The sequence below is a fragment of the Dermacentor albipictus genome, chromosome 8 (genome assembly GCF_038994185.2).
Source record: "Dermacentor albipictus isolate Rhodes 1998 colony chromosome 8, USDA_Dalb.pri_finalv2, whole genome shotgun sequence".
Classification (NCBI taxonomy): Eukaryota; Metazoa; Arthropoda; class Arachnida; order Ixodida; family Ixodidae; genus Dermacentor; species Dermacentor albipictus.
The window spans coordinates 12,414,760-12,433,237 of record NC_091828.1 but is presented as its reverse complement, the minus strand read 5'-3'; the positions used below and the strand labels follow the sequence as shown (position 1 = coordinate 12,433,237).

The window sequence follows — 18,478 nt, the reverse complement described above, 5'->3', positions numbered from 1 at the left end:
CGCTCCAGATGCATTGACTGGTGCGCAATATTCTGCATGCTACCGAAATCCAGCGGAGTGGCGAACAGCAGACTATCAGTCAATCGGTTTTGCCTACCGGAGTATCGGTCACGTTGCTCGCCATTGTAACAAGCGCACTGTCTTCTTCCCTATGCGACCACTATTCACCAGTTATTATAGAGTTTTAGTTTAGGGCACGCAAGGTGTTGGGGTCCCTAGCGCTTGGGTGCGTTTGCGTTTGAGTACGCAAGCCGAAACACGTTATATGTTAGCGGCCCCAAACGCAAGCCGCACTGAGGTCGCATGCGATCGCAGTACCACCGACGACTGATCGTTGCTGAGTTATAATTTTTTTTCAAATATGAAATAAAACACATAAAGTAAAGTACATTAAACTATTATTATTAGAAGCAGTTAATGTATATAAAGATGATGTCTGTCGACAGCAGGCAAAATATTTATAAGTTTATCTGCGCGCCTTGGCTACGACAAAGGCCGAGCCCGAGCAAACCAAACACACGTTTGGTAAACTGTAGTTACGTGTGCCATGCAGCATGATTCGTTGTGGTCTGTGTTTTGTTTATTTAGAGCCTCTTTCATGCCACGTTTTACCTCTGTGCGTCGGGATGGGCGGCTTGTCTCGGCTGGTCTCGCTTCTCGTAAGTTCTAGTAGACCACGACAGTCACGTGGGTACCGTGGCCCTTGATTAACGGCTAGTTTTGCGTCCGCGCGCCACTCCGTATTGAGCGGGTGGGACGCTTTTTGACTGAAAGCGCAGAGGGCGCTGCGAGCAGTCAGACTGCTTGGCTCTACGCTGTCGTTTGCTTGGCTGTTTGTATGCACCGCGGTGGGTTGTCGCGGGTGGGCTTACGTCTTCCGCGTCTCCAGTTTTTCACGAAGTCTCTCGATAATGAAAAGACAACAAAAAAAGCTAGAGCATTTGAAAATGAAAATATGAAAATAATTGCACTTCGGCAATTACGGTACATTGGGAACGCACGCTCAGCGGCATTGGTAATTTGCTGTACTTTATAATTTATCTTCTTCTTCACGAAATTTGTGCCGTTTCATCGGATATTGTGTGCTGTAATTTGTTTACACTCTTTTCTAAAGGTTATTCATTCTTCCCTTTGTAAATTTTTTTGACTGTGTGCTTGATTACTTGCGCGTGATTATCGCGCAGTGCAACGTGCTTCCACATTTTTATCTATTGTCGAAACATATTCGGGTTCTCTCCTTCCCCATACGCGATATCAACTTTTTATGTCGCGTCATTTCCTTGCATTCCGTCAGCGGCGCCTCCTTCGCAAACGATATTTTCCTTCGTTTTGTGTACTATTGCGCGTTTGCAATTTGATCTATTACTATACGTTCATATTTGTTCTCGCTGTTCTGTTCTTGTTCTTGTTCTCGCTGTTCTTGTTCTTGTTCTTGTTCATAGGTTTTGAACGAGCTTGGGTTTTCATTTTTATTTTTACCCTCTACTGCCACATCGCACACGTGTACCTCATGTTGGTTATTAATGCAGAAACATAGGACTCATCAGGCGGGAAATGCGGCGTTGTCAGCGTTGGTGTGACCCCGATTCTCTAAAAACTCAAGTGAGCCAATCGAGGGAGTTGATGATGTCGTTTATATTAAAGTTGAGGCAATTTTAGTTAAGGCAGAGTCAGCAAAGGCAGGGTGAATTAAGGCAGGTTTAATTAGGCCACAGTTCATTATGGCACTCGAACCCACACCATTGGTATGAGTCGAGCCCACGGCCATTGGGCTGGGTTGTAATTAATTAAAGAACAGGTAATTAGGATAGAGTTTAATAAGACACTCCCACTCACGACCTTTGGAGGGAGTGGAACCCTTGACCATCGGCGGGAGTCCAACCGACGAGCTTAGGTCTTAATTATGGTGAAGTTAAATTAAGACGACTGAGTATGCATGGTCATCGCGAGGTGGTTTCAATGCTTTCGCATTGAGATAACTAATGGCTCCTTCAATTTTATTTCGCTTTTAAACACTCCGGCCTTGGCTGCCAAAGGACAGCAGTATTCCGTGAATAAATAAATTCAATGCTCAAACTATTCCAGGCTGAGCAATCCTTTTGTGTCCTGTGTCGCACTCTTCCTACGGCTCAGTAAAACGTCTTCGAGAACGAATGCCACTTTACGCAGATAAAACCTGTCATCACAAGCGTCAGAAATACTACTCTAATGCGGCTCAAGTACGCGGCGGCACAAAATCATTTAAAATAGATGCACAGCTAAACAATACGCCGAGAACGCGCCCTTCGCCAACACGGAGCCGAGCGGCTGAGCGCCGCAGCGTAGCGTGGGGACTGCTCGCAGCGCCACTCTCACTCGAAAACAGTCCTCGCTCCCATCGGCGGACGGCAGACTAGCCAATATTCTAGGGACCATATTCTGGAGGCCAGCGATGTTTTCGGCCGCTCCAACAAGGCAAGAATGCAAGTAGACGTAGCGTTCTGCGCATTCGCAGTACCGTCGCCCCTAGTTGTTGCATACGCAAGCCTCTTGTGTCACCTAAACTAACACCCTCTATTATCGCCGCGAGCAGAGGAGCGTCGTTACCAGCCCCCATACAATGACGCTCGTGCTCCTTGGAAGGGTCGCTCCTCGTCGTCATTCCGACGTCACCAGTCCCGTTCGCCACCAGCTCGTCGCCCACCGTCCCTATTGCAGCCCCGGTGCCCATCTCCGGAAAACTATGTGATGCAGCGCCCGGAGGTGACGCTGCATTGATGTACCCGATCGCAAAACCCTCTGATCACTTTGGCGACCAAACATAACTTTATGGATCTTTTAATCGATGGCGTCAGTGCCCAGCACTCATTGACACTCGCACGCACGTATGCGTAATTAGTGCCCAATTGCGCCGACGCCAGTACAATGTTCTCATGCCAGCTGACTCACGCACCCTCCGCGTCGACGATGAGGAACGCCTACCATGCTTGGTATGTGCACCGCTCGCATTGTCATGGCGGGGCGCCTGACTGTTTTCTTTGCTGTTTTGCAACAATATCATTACGACGTCATACTCTGCTTAGACTTCGTTCCATTGAGTCTTGTTTGTTTGCACGTCTAATGTCATTCAGCTTGATTAAGACAGCACGCCACCCTTCGTGACATTCGCCTGTAATTCGTACCGTCAACAGACCGATGGCTTTCCACCTATTTACCTTCTCTTCGGCTACCACCCATCTTTGTCTTTGAGGCACTGCTTCCTTCCTGGACGAACCTTCGCACTGAATCTGCTCAAGACACGTTCGCATGGGCTCGCGCGGCGCGCTAGAATGCGGGCTCCCGGCTCACTGAGTCTTAGGCCATGCACCACAGCCAGGATCGGGACATTCGATTTCCTCCTGGTTCCGTTGTCGTCCTATGGACGCCATGTCACAGCGTCGACTTGTCTGAAAAGCAGCTGCCGCGCTACACAGGGTCCTACACGATATTGCGGCTGCATGGCGACGCGAACTACGAGATCGCTCCGGTGGACTCGCGTGTCCCCGCGGACATTGTGCATGTTACCCGGCTGAAGCATTACTTTACTGCGAATTCACCTCCGTTAATGTTAGTGCCGAGACCGCGCCTTTAAAGGCGGGGGTTATATTACGGCGCAACGAAAAGTGGCTCCAGTCAGAAGATTTGACGTGTAGAGGTGGAATCGGTCGCCGCGGCCATCTTGTTTATGCATTGTTGCCTATCTTGTAAATGTTGCAAATGCATATTTATACATGACTTCTGCAACCTAAAATATCCGAACCTCGTCTACCTTGACAGCACTGCTTACTGTCTAGTCAATTTTAGCGAGTTTAAGTACTCAGTTTCGTAATTTGACGTAATAGTCCTGCCGTAACTTGTTGGTTTCCGCAGAACTATTACGTCAAACTCGTGCTGTTGCTCCGAATTGCTGACAAATTCGACTTCGCCCTGCCAGCTGCTAGCCGCCTGGTTAGCTAAGATGGTAGAGTGGCTGCCCCGGAAAGCCGGTGGTCCGGGTTCGACTCTTCGACCAGGACAAATTTTTGCTAATCTGCTATGCTTCTGTTTCGAGGAACCCTTATGGGTTTCCTTTGTAGCAATTGCTACGATAGCGTGAATGTCTCATTATGCCCTAATCAGTTTGGCAATGCTTTTAAGTAAGCAGTGAACTCAGTACATGTTTTTATTTATGTACAAATGCGTGTCTCGGAAATTAAAGTAACTAAGAAACATAGTACGATGCAAGAATAAATAAAGAAAAACTACTTTCCGACAGACTAGGTTGTTGCTATAGAGAATCCTTTTTTGAGGGCCCAGTACATATGTTTTGCTCCGTTTTCTCTTATGAAAAGAAAGATTCTAAGAATCTATACTGTTTGAGAGCCTTTTTGTGGATGTCCCAAATTTTTACACGCAACCTAAACAACCGAAAACGAAACGCCTCTATATTCAGCTGTGTGCAACGCAGATAAGAGAGCAGTAAAAACAAAAAAAAGCAACAAATAGGATCAGTATGGCGCCAACGTAAGTAACGAGGGTATGTGTGCGACACCTCGAGCGTTGGCAATGCCGTGCGAGGTCATCGCCAACCGTAAACTCAAGCACAGGCAGCCGACGCCCCTTCGAGCATCGCGGACACAACGGCGACGAAAGAATTGGACCACCGCACGTTGCTCGGCAAGATGCAGAAAACAATAAAAGTGATCGAGCGAAGGCCTACTGCTAAACAAGCGTGCCTTCGGGCAAAACAAAAGGGAGCAATGGCGAGAAGGTTCGCGCTTTTCTTTTTTGGTGGTGGTTTTGCGGCTTCCTTTCTTTGTCGTCCTTTTGTGGTTCCACTGCTTTCACTCCCAAATACCCTCCTCTCGAGAATCCGTACACAGCGCCTCTCGTCGGGCTCAGCGGTCAGGGCGGTATAAAAGCAGGCACGGAATGGTGCTCTGGACACTGGAAATCCCCGTGTCCGAGCACCCAAAACCAACATGAACGGATACGTAAGTGTTTGGGGAATTTCGCTCGTACAAGCAATTGAGTGAAGACGACGTTATTGTAATCTAACTGGTGCCTGATTGCCACATACCTAGTTTGCGTTTGGGACCTTGAATACTTTATGTCTGGAAAATGAGATATTTAATTACATTAAATCTAATGTAATCTGAATTTGTGTTGTGCGATATTGTAGATTACCTACAATGCACATCAAAGACGTCCGCAGAATAAGTGAAGACAGGCAGGCCGTGGCTACGCATAGGGCAATAAACGGTTTGCTAGTGCAACGAAGTGGGTGCTTTGCGAAAATGAAAAGTGTGCAAAGATAGGAAACTTACTGGGATAGAATGGAGTCAGCAGACGGGAGACCGGAGCAATTAGTGTTCACGGGATGAGGCCTTCGTGGAACATGGAAGACAGGCTGATGGTGATGCTCTTGGTCTATTAGATTTGTTGGTGTTGTTACTCACTTAGCTTTATTAGTGCGTCCTTCCCTCATACCCCCCGACCAAGCAAATAACGAAATTAAGATTTAAAGAAACAAGTTCTCAAGAACTGTTTAACCTTAACAGTAACAAACTAATGCAATCACCCTGCTAATGAACATTGTGCTGTCTTTGCAAAGCGCGCTGGTTTTTGACAAATCCCCGGATATAAGCACCTTTGCCCGCGCTTCCTGTATACGGGCTCTGTGCGCCGATGACTTCCGCAGTGCTCGTGGCGGGAGCGTTGCCCCACCTTATGGAAGCAAACCAGGCACTTTTATTCACGAATACCATTGCACGAATAAGCGCGTTCAAAAGGTCTATTTCAGAGGTTATGGACATCTTTATTTCGATACTGCAATACTCTGAGGCGTGATGCAATACCATAGTCCACTTTCATTTCTGTGGGAAAGTGTGCGTTAACATAAAAGGTAGCAAGTGTTGTGAAAAAAAGACATTCTTGGCCAAGATGTTCTCTTGAAATGACAATCGCTCTTTATGGTCAAACCTATGCACTGATATATTTATTTAATTTTCTACCATTCAATTGTTGGTCTTCCTGACTGCAGCCCTTCAAACATGATCGTAAGGAGATTTCCATCTTGAGAAAGATAGAAAGTAATCACTATACCCAACGAAATCTCATAGCCGGGCACTCTGATAATGCGTATTTCCCAGCAATTCACTACGAGTCTGGGTCATTTGTAATGTGTTGACGGCAACGTCTTCGTACGATATTACAATGTTCACAGGGGATTGATTGAATGACAACATCAGAAGATGTAGACAGGCGTAAGAGCTCACCGGTTTGCATTAACATTCCCTCTGACGTGTATTCCGTAATTATTAATCACAGGTGCAACATGTGGGGTGACATAAGGAGAATGCGAGATTTTACTGCACCGCATAACGTCGCAATGCTTGCAACGCCAAATCTTGTCCTCATCGAAACACGCACAAAGTGGGGCTTCTGATGGTTTCTGGCATTTTGTTATAGCGTATTGCACTCCACTACATGGAGGCATTGACCGCAGTCTGTAGTACAAAACACGCATCGAGTGTAGTGTCATAGTGCTTCATTCCACATTCGCCAAGGCACATAACGTGCTCCTTCCATTTGGTGGGTTACTTGACTGGAATTTACGTGGTGCAGCGATTAGATCATTATGCCTGCAAGCGACAAATCATGAGTTCGATCCCCAATGAGAGCATCTTTTATCCTCACAACCGTTTTGTCATAACACAGCGAATGACTGACTGACCAGTAATTGAAAGCATTACGAGAAGACCAGTTCGTGGTCCCTTAATATGATGACATTTAATGTAGTGATAGCATAGCAGATGGGAAAATATGCATGACAAAAGTTTATAAGTAGGAACAGCTGGGCGAGTTGGTGCGCTGGCGTAATTATAAAGCAGTGTCAGGGACGCAGACAGAGAAAGGAAACAGATAATATCGTCAAAGTGCTGTCAGAGCACTGCTTGTTGTGTATCACCTCTGTCTGCATTCCTCACTCTGTTTTGAAGTTCAGGATTTGACGGAAGCCTGTGTGGTCAGGATGAAGCGTGGTGAAAACGTAGACAACAACCGGGGCACTACGCCTACCAAAGCAGAATATAAAAGAAAAGAAGACATTCCGGCTCCCACACGAGAGCCTTGTTCACAGGTAAACTAAACAAATGTGTTCGAGCAGCACGTTTGAGTAGTCTTCAACACTTGACGCAGGCAGCGCGCATACACTGACGCCAGATTGCCATCGCTCCTTTTCAGAGTGTGGGCGTAGTCTGACTCATGAGCGACTCAAGGTAAAGGCGTCGAGATAGCCCTTTTTTGTGGCAAGGACACGTGCCTTCCCCCAGTAGATTACATGACTGCTTGAAGCAGCATGCTCAGCCAAAGCACCCGATTCACATTTTCTTTTCGCGCTTCATAATTGTGCTGTTTAAGATGCCTTTCAGAGTCACCAGTTTCGCCAATATACAGGTAGTCGCAATCCACTCATGGGACAACGTACACAATGCCTGCGAATTTCTCTTTTGGTAATTTGTCGTTAACGTTGATGAGCGATTGTCGTAGTTGCTGGTTTCAAAGGCGTGCCACTTGAACATTGTAAGAACGCGGAACACGGCTTAGAGCTTTGCTTGTGGACGGGATATATTTATTCCAGCGTGCTTTTGACTAGAGGCAGCATGGAAACGAGCTGTTCGAACACCTTTGTTCATTTTACTTGTGAAGAAGGCTCCAGTGGGAGCCGAACCGAATTCTTTTCTTTTAAATCCTACTTTGGTCATTGTTGAGCGCCTGGTTATATCTACCTTTTCACCGACTCTGTTTTATACGAAATTTACAATCCTGTTGCTTCAGTGTGAAAAATACCTAATAATATCGAGTGCTACGAGATTCGAGAACTCAGCAGCAGAAAGGTATAATGTCAAGACGTGCCTTTCTCCCCTCTGCAGACCCTTCTCGCCTTCCTTGGCGTCATCGCCGCTGCCTACGCCGGTGGCTACGGCCTCGGCTACGGTCATGGTCTCGGCTATGGCCACGGCTATGGTCTTGGCTATGGCTATGGCCACGGCTATGGACATGGTTATGGCCTCGGCCACGGCTACGGACATGGTCACCATGGCGCCGTTGTGGCCACCTCTGTGCAGAAGACTGTTCATCATGCTCCTGCCCGTGGTGAGTGTTACACGTCCAGGAATCTGGCATGTTAGTGGGCTATACTTCAAAAATAGTTTATTTTTTTGCACCTACACAAGCGTCACAACAAAATAATACTAAAATGATTGCTTCTTACTATTCATACCTATAAAACGGCTGAAACTTGGGCGAATTGTTTTAGAGCGCAGCTCTTTGGCGTCCGTTCCTGGGTTTCGCGTCATCGTCGGCGTCGTCGTCGGCGTTGTCGTCGGCGTTGTCGTCGGCCTCGTAACCAGCTCCGCCCCCCTTCGCTGGAGTGGGAGACGAAGGACGCGAGCCGCGAATGGCGGAGACCAATGAGAGCGGCCCCTTCAGTGACGTGCGCGCGCGATGCTGGTGTCATGCGGACCCTCCTTACGGCTCGATGCGCACTCGTGTCTGGTCTCAGCCGATCCGCTCGTTTCGTACTATCGTCTGCTCGCGCCACAGCTCTCGCCCGCGCCTGTTTGGTTCTGTTGGGTCGGTCTCGTTCGCGCTTGTTTTGGTTGTTATTCTGTGAGATTGTTTCTTAATCTGATTGTATGCGCTATGCGAATTGTATAGTACTTTCTGGAAGCCATGCGGCACCAGCGATCACACTGGAACCTTTGACGAGTCATGTATAAACGCCGGCTCGCTTGATCCGCAGATCAGATTTTCGACCATTACCGACTCTGCTACACGTCTCTCTCAAATTCTTTGCTTCAAAATATCGCGAAATGGAAACACGTATAGAGCTGCGCTCAAATTTCGCATTAGGGAGTATCGTAATCGTCGGATAATTTTTTTTCATCAGTAAAAAGTGGCCTACGCCCACGACAACTTAAGTCTGGGGCACCTTTGCCTAAATTCAAGCCGTTAAAAAAGTACTGTTATTATCCCTCTTAAAGTGCTGAATAATGTAGTTTCACAGCAACAGAAGCTACATTTTATTCGAACACAACTGAGGCGTAGGTGTGAAATATGATTCCACAGGTCATTGACTCAGCGTATCTGTTTACAGCTGTTGCTGTTGGCGTTGCTCACGGCTACGGACACGGTCTTGGCTATGGACACGCTCTTGGCTATGGCCACGGTCTTGGCTACGGTGTTGCCCTCGGCCATGGTTATGGATATGGTCATGGCTTCGGACACTACGGCTAAATACAATGTTTGTCATAGGTGAGCGCTATCATCGAAGTTTACTCCTTGTGTGCAGAGACGTGCTGGTGATGTGGATTGCTGCTGCATTGAAAATGCTGCAGATTCTTTTGGAGGTAATGTTGACGGACAGGCCGCCATTGGAATATGAACCTGGCAACGTTTAACGCTAGAACGTTATCTAGTGAGGCTAGTCTAGCAGTGCTATTGGAGGAATTAAAGGGCAGTAAATGGGATATAATAGGGCTCAGTGAAAGTTAGGAGGCCAAAAGAAGCATATACAGTGCTAAAAGCGGGCATGTCCAGTGCTACCGGGGCTTAGTGGAGAGAAGAGAAATAGGAGTCGGATCCCTGATTCATAAGAATATAGCTGGTAATATACAGGAATTCTATAGCATTAACGACAGGGTGGCAGGTCTTCTTGTGAAACTTAATAAGAGGTAAAAAATGAAGATTGTGCAGGTCTACGCCCCTTCATCTAGTCATGATGACCAGGAAGTCGAAAGCTTCTATGAAGACGTGGAATCGGCGATGGGCAAAGTGAAAACTAAATACACTATACTAATGGGCCACTGTAATGGCAAGGTACGTAAGAAGCAGGCTGGGGACAAGGCAGTGGGGGAATATGGCATAGGTACTAGGACTAGCAGGGGAGAGTTATTAGTAGAGTTTGCGGAACAGAATATTATGAGGATAGTGAATACCTTCTTCCGCAAGCAGGATAGCCGAAAGTGGACGTGGAGGAGCCCGAACGGCGAGACTAGGTATGAAATACACTTCATACTCTGCGCTAACCCTGGTATCATACAAGATGTGGACGTGCTCGGCAAGGTGCGCGGCAGTGACCACAGGATGGTAAGAACTCGAATTAGCCTACACCTGAGGAGGGAAAGGAAGAAACTGGCACATAAGAAGCCGTATAATGAGTTAGCGGTAAGAGGGAACAGAGAGGAATTCCAGATCAAGCTACAGAACAGGTATTTGGCTTTAACTCAGGAAGGGGACCTTAGTGTTGAAGCAATGAACGACAATCTTGTGGGCATCATTAAGGAGTGTGCAATGGCAGTCGGTGGTAACTCCGTTAGGCAGGATACCAGCAAACTATCGCAGGAGACGAAAGATCTGATCAAGAAACACCAAAGTATGAACCATCTAACCCTACAGCTAGAATAGAACTGGCAGAACTTTCGAAGTTAATCAACAAGTGTAAGACAGCTGCCATAAGGAAGTATAATATGGATAGAATTGAACATGCTCTCAGGAATGGAGGAAGCCTAAAAGCAGTAAAGAAAAAACTAGGAATTCGCAAGAATCAGATGTATGCGCTAAGAGACAAATCCGGCAATATCATTTCTAATATGGATGAGATAGTTGAAGTAGCTGAGGTGTTCTATAGAGATTTATACAGCACCAGTGGCACCCACGACGATAATGGAAGAGAGAATAGTCTAGAGGTATTCGAAATCCCAAAGGTAACGCCGGAAGAAGTAAAGCAAGCCTTGGGAGATATGCAAATGGGGAAGGCAGCTGGGGAGGATCAGGCAACAGCAGATTTGTTGAAGCATGGTGGGAAGATTGTTCTAGAGCAACTGGCCACCCTGTATACGGAATGCCTCATGACCTCGAGCGTACCGGAATCTTGGAAGAACGCTAACATAATCCTAATCCATAAGAAAGGGGACGCCAAAGACTTCAAAAATTATAGACCGATCAGCTTACTGTCGGTTGCCTACAAACTATTTACTAAGGTAATCGCAAATAGAATCAGGAACACCTTAGACTTCTGTCAAGAAAAGGACCAGGCAGGATTCCGTACAGACTACTCAACAATAGATCATATTCACACTATCAATCAGGTGATAGAGAAATGTGCGGAATATAACCAACCCTTATATATAGCTTTCATTGATTACGAGGAAGCGTTTGATTCTGTCGAAGCCTCAGCAGTCATGGAGGCATTACGGAATCAGGGTGTAGACGAGCCGTATGTAAAAATACTGAAAGATATCTATAGCGGCTCCACAGCCACCGTAGTCCTTCATAAAGCAAGCAACAAAATCCCAATAAAGAAAGGCGTCATGCAGGGAGATACGATATCTCCAATGCTATTCACAGCGTGTTTACAGGAGGTATTCAGAGACCTGGATTGGGAAGAATTAGGGATAAAAGTTAATGGAGAATACCTTAGTAACTTGTCATTCGCTGATGATATTGCCTTGCTTAGTAACTCAGGGGACCAATTGCAATGCATGCTCACTGACCTGGAGAGGCAAAGCAGAAGAGTGGGTCTAAAAATTAATCTGCAGAAAACTAAAGTAGTGCTTAACAGTCTCGGAAGAGAACAGCAATTTACAATAGGTAGCGAGGCACTGGAAGTCGTAAGGGAATACATCTACTTAGGGCAGGTAGAGACGGCGGATCCGGATCATGAGAAGAAAATAATCAGAAGAATAAGAATGGGCTGTGGTGCGTTTGGCAGGCATTCTGGGATCATGAATTGCAGGTTGCCATTATCCCTCATGAGAAATGTATTTAATAGCTGTGTCTTACCAGTATCACCTACGGGGCAGAAACCTGGAGTCTTACGAAAAGGGTTCTACTCAAATTGAGGACGACGCAACGAGCTATGGAAAGAAGAATGATAGGTGTGACGTTAAGGGATAAGAAAAGAGCAGATTCGGTGAGGGAACAAACGCGAGTTAATGACATATTAGTCGAAATCAAGAAAAATAAATGGGCATGGGCAGGACATGTAGTGAGGAGGGAAGATAGCCGATGGTCATTAAGGGTTACGGAATGGATTCCAAGGGAATGGAAGCGTAGCAGCGGGCGGCAGAAAGTTAGGTGGGCGGATGAGATTAAGAAGTTTGCAGGCACGGCATGGCCACAATTAGTACATGACCGGGGTTGTTGGAGAAATATGGGAGAGGCCTTTGCCCTGGAGTGGGCGTAACCAGGCTGATGATGATGTTGACAAAAAGAGTGATAAATGAAATGTTGACACTCACACTGCTTTTTAAGTGTTCTTGAAGTGATCACGATTCAAGTAGTTGAACAGCGCCCACTTTTCGTGTTGTTTATCAATATTTCTCACTTGCCAGAAGAATTGCTCTTACGCTGTGGATCTTTGAACTCAGCCTTTTTATGTTCAAAATTTACGCAGAGATGAATTCAGCCCTAGGACGTGTTCGAAACCTCACAGTGCGTTTCTCTTTTGCAGTCAACCGTCCAACAAGAGTCAAAGGAATGATGTATCCGGTACACGGGCCAAAAAGAAGGGGACGAGGAATGTGAAAATAAAATTGTTAATTTATTTTAATACGCCTCCAGTAGTGTATTCTTTCAGGTACGGCGAATCAACGAAAACTACAGTTCTAGGCTGCAAGAAGATGTATTGGTTATATTAACAACCAAATGCACTTGCACGCCTTCCTATGGGTTTCTGCACAAGTGAACCACCGAACACTAGGTAACAGGAAGTGATATAATGGTGAGGGTCCACGCTGCGTAAACCAAATGTGTGGCCACAAGGAAGTGCCTGCTTTATTGTCCTCGACGCTACAAAATATAAATTACTTAAGGTCTCGCAATGCCGCTGTTCATACACTACAGAGTATAAATTATTTAGGGTCTGGCAATGCGACTTTTCATACAGCGTGCATATAGATTTTTTTGTCTATCTTTTCAAGTAAATAATGCGGGAAAAAAACGACAGATGGCTATACTCGGCAACATTGAGCCTGCGTGCTGCGTGATTAATTGTTTCGATCGTGTTAGACCTGTACAACTGAATACATACGCACATCAGTATTAAGTGTGTCCATTGTGCTGTCTGTGTCCAATGCACTAGAGGAACATCGCAGTTGAACCAGCTGCAGCATAGACGTAGTTGGCTGGCAGCATAATTTGATCACCCTTGGAAGGAATGAAATCGGGAAACATGCAACAAATAATAACAGCCGTAATGGGCTTTGAAAAGGGGAACGAATAAGGAGGGCACAAGACGGTGGTGACGCTTCAACAAATGATTTTGTTTTTAATGGGGGCACTCTTATATGCATTCATTACGCCCACGTGCCCTAACAGAGCCACGCGCAGAGATATGGCCTTGTTTTGGCTTTAGCACACGCAGCTATTTAGAACAAGTCGCACTATCAAAGAGCACGCTAGGATGCCTTAATAAGTGATAATATTTTCGACAGAAAGAGGAACTCAGTGCTCATAGAGCAAATACCTAAACTTGCGCATTTCGTTGATTCAAATATTGATCATGAAACTTGGTCTGTTTGTGAGTGTAAACCCGCAGTATTTTGAAAAAATTGGCAGCGGCTTAGCTCAGCTAACCCTTGATATTCAAAGCGAAAGCTTAGTTTAGCCTGCTGATGTCTTGGTTTAACTTGGTTAATCTGTGATTTATCGGTAGTAATTATGCTAAGCTGTACAATCATCGTTAAGCCAGGTATGACTGCGGTCCCTAAGTCGGGTGCTAGGCATATTCGCAGCGTCAAAGCACAAACGGACAGTGCGCGAACGCGGTCCCTACATTGATCTCGACGGTGCGACGCCTGTTGCACTCCGGACCCTCTCCAGTGGAACAGTTCGCCGGGTGATATCCGCGGGTTGGCCAGACGCCGCTTGGGGACGACGGCTCAAAGCTAGCACTGACTAGGCGAGAGCGGCGCTCCGCGCGCCCGGTGTTCGCGTGATCCGCTACCAAGGCCAGGCGCAGCCAAATCAGTGAAATTGCTGGTGCCGGCGAAACTCAGTTCGACGCGGTTAGTAAACTTTCGCTTTAAGAGCGACTCACACCTGCGCGTCCTGCAATGCAGTGGCAGCCAGCTGTGGCATCCTTTCCCGAAATTCTGACCATTTTCTCCTGCTCTATCATTCAGGCTTTCGTTCGTCCGCCCAGCGTATGTACTTCTTACCGCAGGAAATAATTTTTCGGTGCAACTTGTTTCCCTGCAATTCACAGATGGCGTCTTATGCCGTTAAGTAAACCATCGCCGAAACTTTCGAGCATCCAAATGCCTTTTTACAAGTCCTTACGACACATTTATTTACGCTTGCACTCTATAATTGTGCGTTGCCTTCTCTGCACTAAGGCAGACTTTTGAAATGCACCTGCCTTTCTGTCTCAACGGGGAGTGTGTTCTGCCACTCCACACGACGCACTGGACAAGATACCTGCCGCCGCATTTACCGTATTTAAATGGAGTTGAAATGCAGAAAAAATGTACTTACGTTGAAGTGCCCGTTCAAGAGCCTCAAATTTATTTATTTATTTATTTATTTATTTATTGAACATACCTTACAGGCCCCTTGACAGGGCATTGAGTAAGGGGGGCAATAAAAAGTGCAAAGTAACATGTCAGTGTACAACGTACGGCTCAAATTTGCAATTTAACACAAAGGTGAGGAATCGATGATAATGTGGTATGTTGGCATATACAAGATTGGGCGGGAGAAAGGATAACACGAAGAGGAAGAAAAAATATAGGCTGACATTACACATATGTCAAAACTGCACTCAAGAACTATAAAGTATACCGATAGCAATGACAACAGTAACAAGAAAAGAAACTGCAACCAAAGATAGACTGACAAATATGCCGAAATAGTCGTCTATATTATAGAATCCCCCACTACGTGCAAGTTCCCTCTTAACCGACTTTAGGGATGTACAACCTGAGAAACATTTTCCTGAATGTTCACAATAGGCAGTGAAAAGCTCAATTAGGCGAATAACTTCATCAAGAGAAACCACAAGTCTCTGGGCAAAACTGCAATCTTGTCCAATTTTTAGAGCCACTCGCAAACCTGGTTCTGAAATGTTGAGTAGGGTATTGGCTTGCGTAAGAAGGCATCTTTATTGTATGCCTGCCAGTCCGTTGCACCAACTAGACGCCGGCGACAAGTGACAAGGGTGACCGAAGTATTGAACTAAATTTCCATTGGTGGTCAGGGTGAACGTTCATTTTCGGGGCGGTCATTTGCTGGCCGATTCAGGTCCGTTTCGGCTCTAAAATGGCGACACACATTTCCATTCGGGTTCAGTTCCCGTTCGACAGCATTATTAGGTGGTTGAGCTTAGATGGCGCTTCTGTCCAGTCAACATTTGCATACCCTGGTTCTGTTATCAAAATGATTATTCGATCAACAGAATAGGCTTACAGGTGGTAAAAAATGACCGGGCGCAGTTACTGTGCTTTCAGATTTTGCCTAAGCTAGTGCTTATACAGTCCCCTACTTGCGTGTAATAAAGCGACTTGGGGTGGAAGTTAGAAAATCATATTGTATGTGTACTCTCAAGGGGTCTCTGAAGACTAGTGAAACCATAATGAACACGCAAGTGACCCGCTCTTCGATTCTTCTAGGTTACGTCCGCATGCTCGGAAACTCTGTGCAGCTTTCCGAGAAAGGCACCAAATATGGCTTGGCAATGGTCGATCGCTTTGTTCGGCTTGGCCATGTCTCACTCGCGGATGCTATACGCCATGTGCAATACGCCGAAAACGCCGCCTGTGGCCAAGGTTGCGAGGCGGGTTCAGGCATGCATTGTTCCCGTCAGCGCCTATGAGCGTGCTGTCATGTTTGCGTTCTTGATCCCGATTGAACGCTCTGTAAGCGTTCAGTCATGTCTTGAAATAACTGTTGTGTAGTTGGATGCGTTAACACGTACTTGTCAGGCACACACTTACTTTCCGGTGCGGCTTCGGAAGCAAGAGGGACGGTGGCGGTGGATCGCGGCTGTCCGACGAACATAAGCAATCGCGCTTTGTTTACTGCAATTTTAGAGAGATCGGTGTGTTTTTATTTTTTGCTTGATGTCGCTGCGCCTTTAATGAGCGCCTCCATGCTTAAACTTCGATTAGATTATTAGATTATGGTGTTTTGCGTGCCAAAACCAGAATCTGATTATGAGGCATGCCGTAGTGGGGGACTCCGAAAATTTGCACCACCTGGGGTTCTTTAACGTGCACCTTAATGTAAGTACACGGGCGCTTTTGGCATTTCACCTCCATCGAAATGCGACCGCCGTGGCGGGGGTTCGATCCCACGACCTCGTGCTTAGCCAACCAACACCATAGCCACTAAGCAACCGCGGCAGGTCGTTTAAACTTTGTCGCCTCGTCTACATTCCAGAAGATACGATAAACATTAGGTTGTTGTCACCGATGATACGCGATGTCCTCTTTGAAAAAAAAAGACAGGAAAGTCTAGTCCAGAGACTGCGTAGTGAATCTGTGAAGCGTTCATAGTGTTTAGAAGCTTTGAACAAAGGGCTCCGTGTTAAAAACCAGGCGACAGCACATTAAAAAAAAACAAGAGAAAAACTTCACGCAATGAATGAATGAATGAATGAATGATGTTTTTATTTCTTTTCAAATTGAAAAAGAGGAGACAGGACTAAAAGCTGGGGTACAGCTTGACGAGGGTCCCGCACCCTTATACGTTTGACAGCAGAGCACTGCAGAAACATCACAAAAGATGCAACACTTGCAACAAAGTATTATTGGAAACAAATGCACATTTAACAAAGGAAAAAAAACCTAATATGAAAGAACATAAAATACATACCTACTCATCTACAGATACAATTTCGCATTTATGCATATATACACAAATTCAGATACATATGCACAAACAATGCACACGATCTATTACACATATGAACAGGTGTGATAACATGCACTCATGACTGTAATATGTGAATAAAACTACTATGACATTATAGTCCATTTGGCATAACTGACAAAATAGTCTTATTTCTTTATTGGAGTTGCATAAAGGATCAAAGTCTTCTTGTGCGAGTTGATTAAGTAGAATGTGTACAGTAAGTGTTCATGATTGTTTATCGTAATTGGTCCGAGGTGTGCGTACGTGCCATTCCTCTTTATGCCTAGTATCACGGGTGCTACGGTTAGCTTTTAAGTCAGCCATGTTAAACACAATAGAGTTATTAGACTTCAAGTATGACCTGTAGTTGAAAATTAAACGATAATTGTATAAACAGAATACAGGCAAGATTTCAAACTTTGAGAACAGATTTGCCGTAGAAAATAAACGAGAGACATTGACAATGTATCACACGGCTCTTTTCTGGAGAAAATGCAATTCCGTAAGGTTTACCTTGCTAGTAGTGCCCCAAACGAGGTTACAATATTGCAGAACTCACAATACTAAAGCATTATAAAGTAAAATTTTATTTTAACAGGAAGAAAGGATTTGAATCGACCTATGATACCTACAACAGAACATAGCTTTTTACTTACATTTTCCACGTGATCATTCCAACTTAAGTCTTTAGCGAATGTTACGCCTAAGACCGAGACCGTGTTAACAATTTCTAATTGATCCGTATCTATTTTCATGTTTATTGTGCTTCGTAACTTTTTGCCTCTTTGCATATAGACAACAACTTTTGTCTTGCTGGCATTTATTCTCAAACAGTTTCCATCGGCCCAATCTTTAAATTGTCTTAACACTGTGGTCGCCTGAAGCTGTAGCTCAGTTTCTGACGTAGCAGTGATAAACATTGCTGTATCATCAGCATAATTGAGAAATAAATTTTGCCCGTTTTGAACTTTGTAGCATATTATTTACAAACATTATGAACAGGAGTGGTCCAAGGATGCTTCCTTGAGGCACTCCAGCTCTTATAGCCTGAAGACTGGACTTTCCCCTTTCCAGCTCTACATATTGTACTCGATGCGATAAATAAGATTCAAAGAGCTCCAAAGCGATACCACGGATACCATAAGCTAGCAGCTTAGAAAGTAAGATTTTATGATTTACAAGATCGAATGCTTTGGGAAAATATCTATATATTTCCATAAGTAATATTTTATTGATGAACGCTTGTAGAATGGTTTCTTTGTTAATAAAAAGAGCTGTTTCGGTGGAGCGATGCTTCCTAAAGCCATGTTCGAAATCGCCTAACAAATTATTTTTGTCATGATATGATGATATTTTAGCGTGAATTATTTTTTCAATGCATTTCGAGAATACTGGTAGGATCGAAATTAGACGTTAATTGCCTAGCAAATTTTTGTCACCTTTTTTAAACACAGGTTGCACTCGAGCAATTTGCATGTCTTTCGGAAATTGGCCAGACGATATAATCAAGTTGTAAATGTGAGTAAGAACAGGACAAATGATGTCAAGGACATGCTTTATAGGT

General features: G+C 45.2%; 1 protein-coding gene across 1 annotated transcript; it reads left to right on the top strand.

Annotated features, from left to right (window-relative positions):
• The first annotated feature begins 4,890 nt into the window (after positions 1-4,890).
• On the top strand, positions 4,891-12,613 carry LOC135915542 (keratin-associated protein 19-2-like). Its single transcript, XM_065448657.1, has 4 exons — positions 4,891-4,991; positions 7,932-8,154; positions 9,158-9,315; positions 12,515-12,613. Exons 1-3 carry the CDS (start codon positions 4,980-4,982, stop codon positions 9,295-9,297), a joined length of 375 nt encoding a protein of 124 aa, XP_065304729.1. The 5' UTR covers positions 4,891-4,979; the 3' UTR covers positions 9,298-9,315; positions 12,515-12,613.
• Positions 12,614-18,478: the final 5,865 nt, after the last annotated feature.

Coding starts and splice junctions, on each gene's coding strand:
- LOC135915542 (XM_065448657.1), top strand. Junction 8,155..9,157: donor TCATCATGCTCCTGCCCGTG/GTGAGTGTTACA, acceptor ATCTGTTTACAG/CTGTTGCTGTTGGCGTTGCT.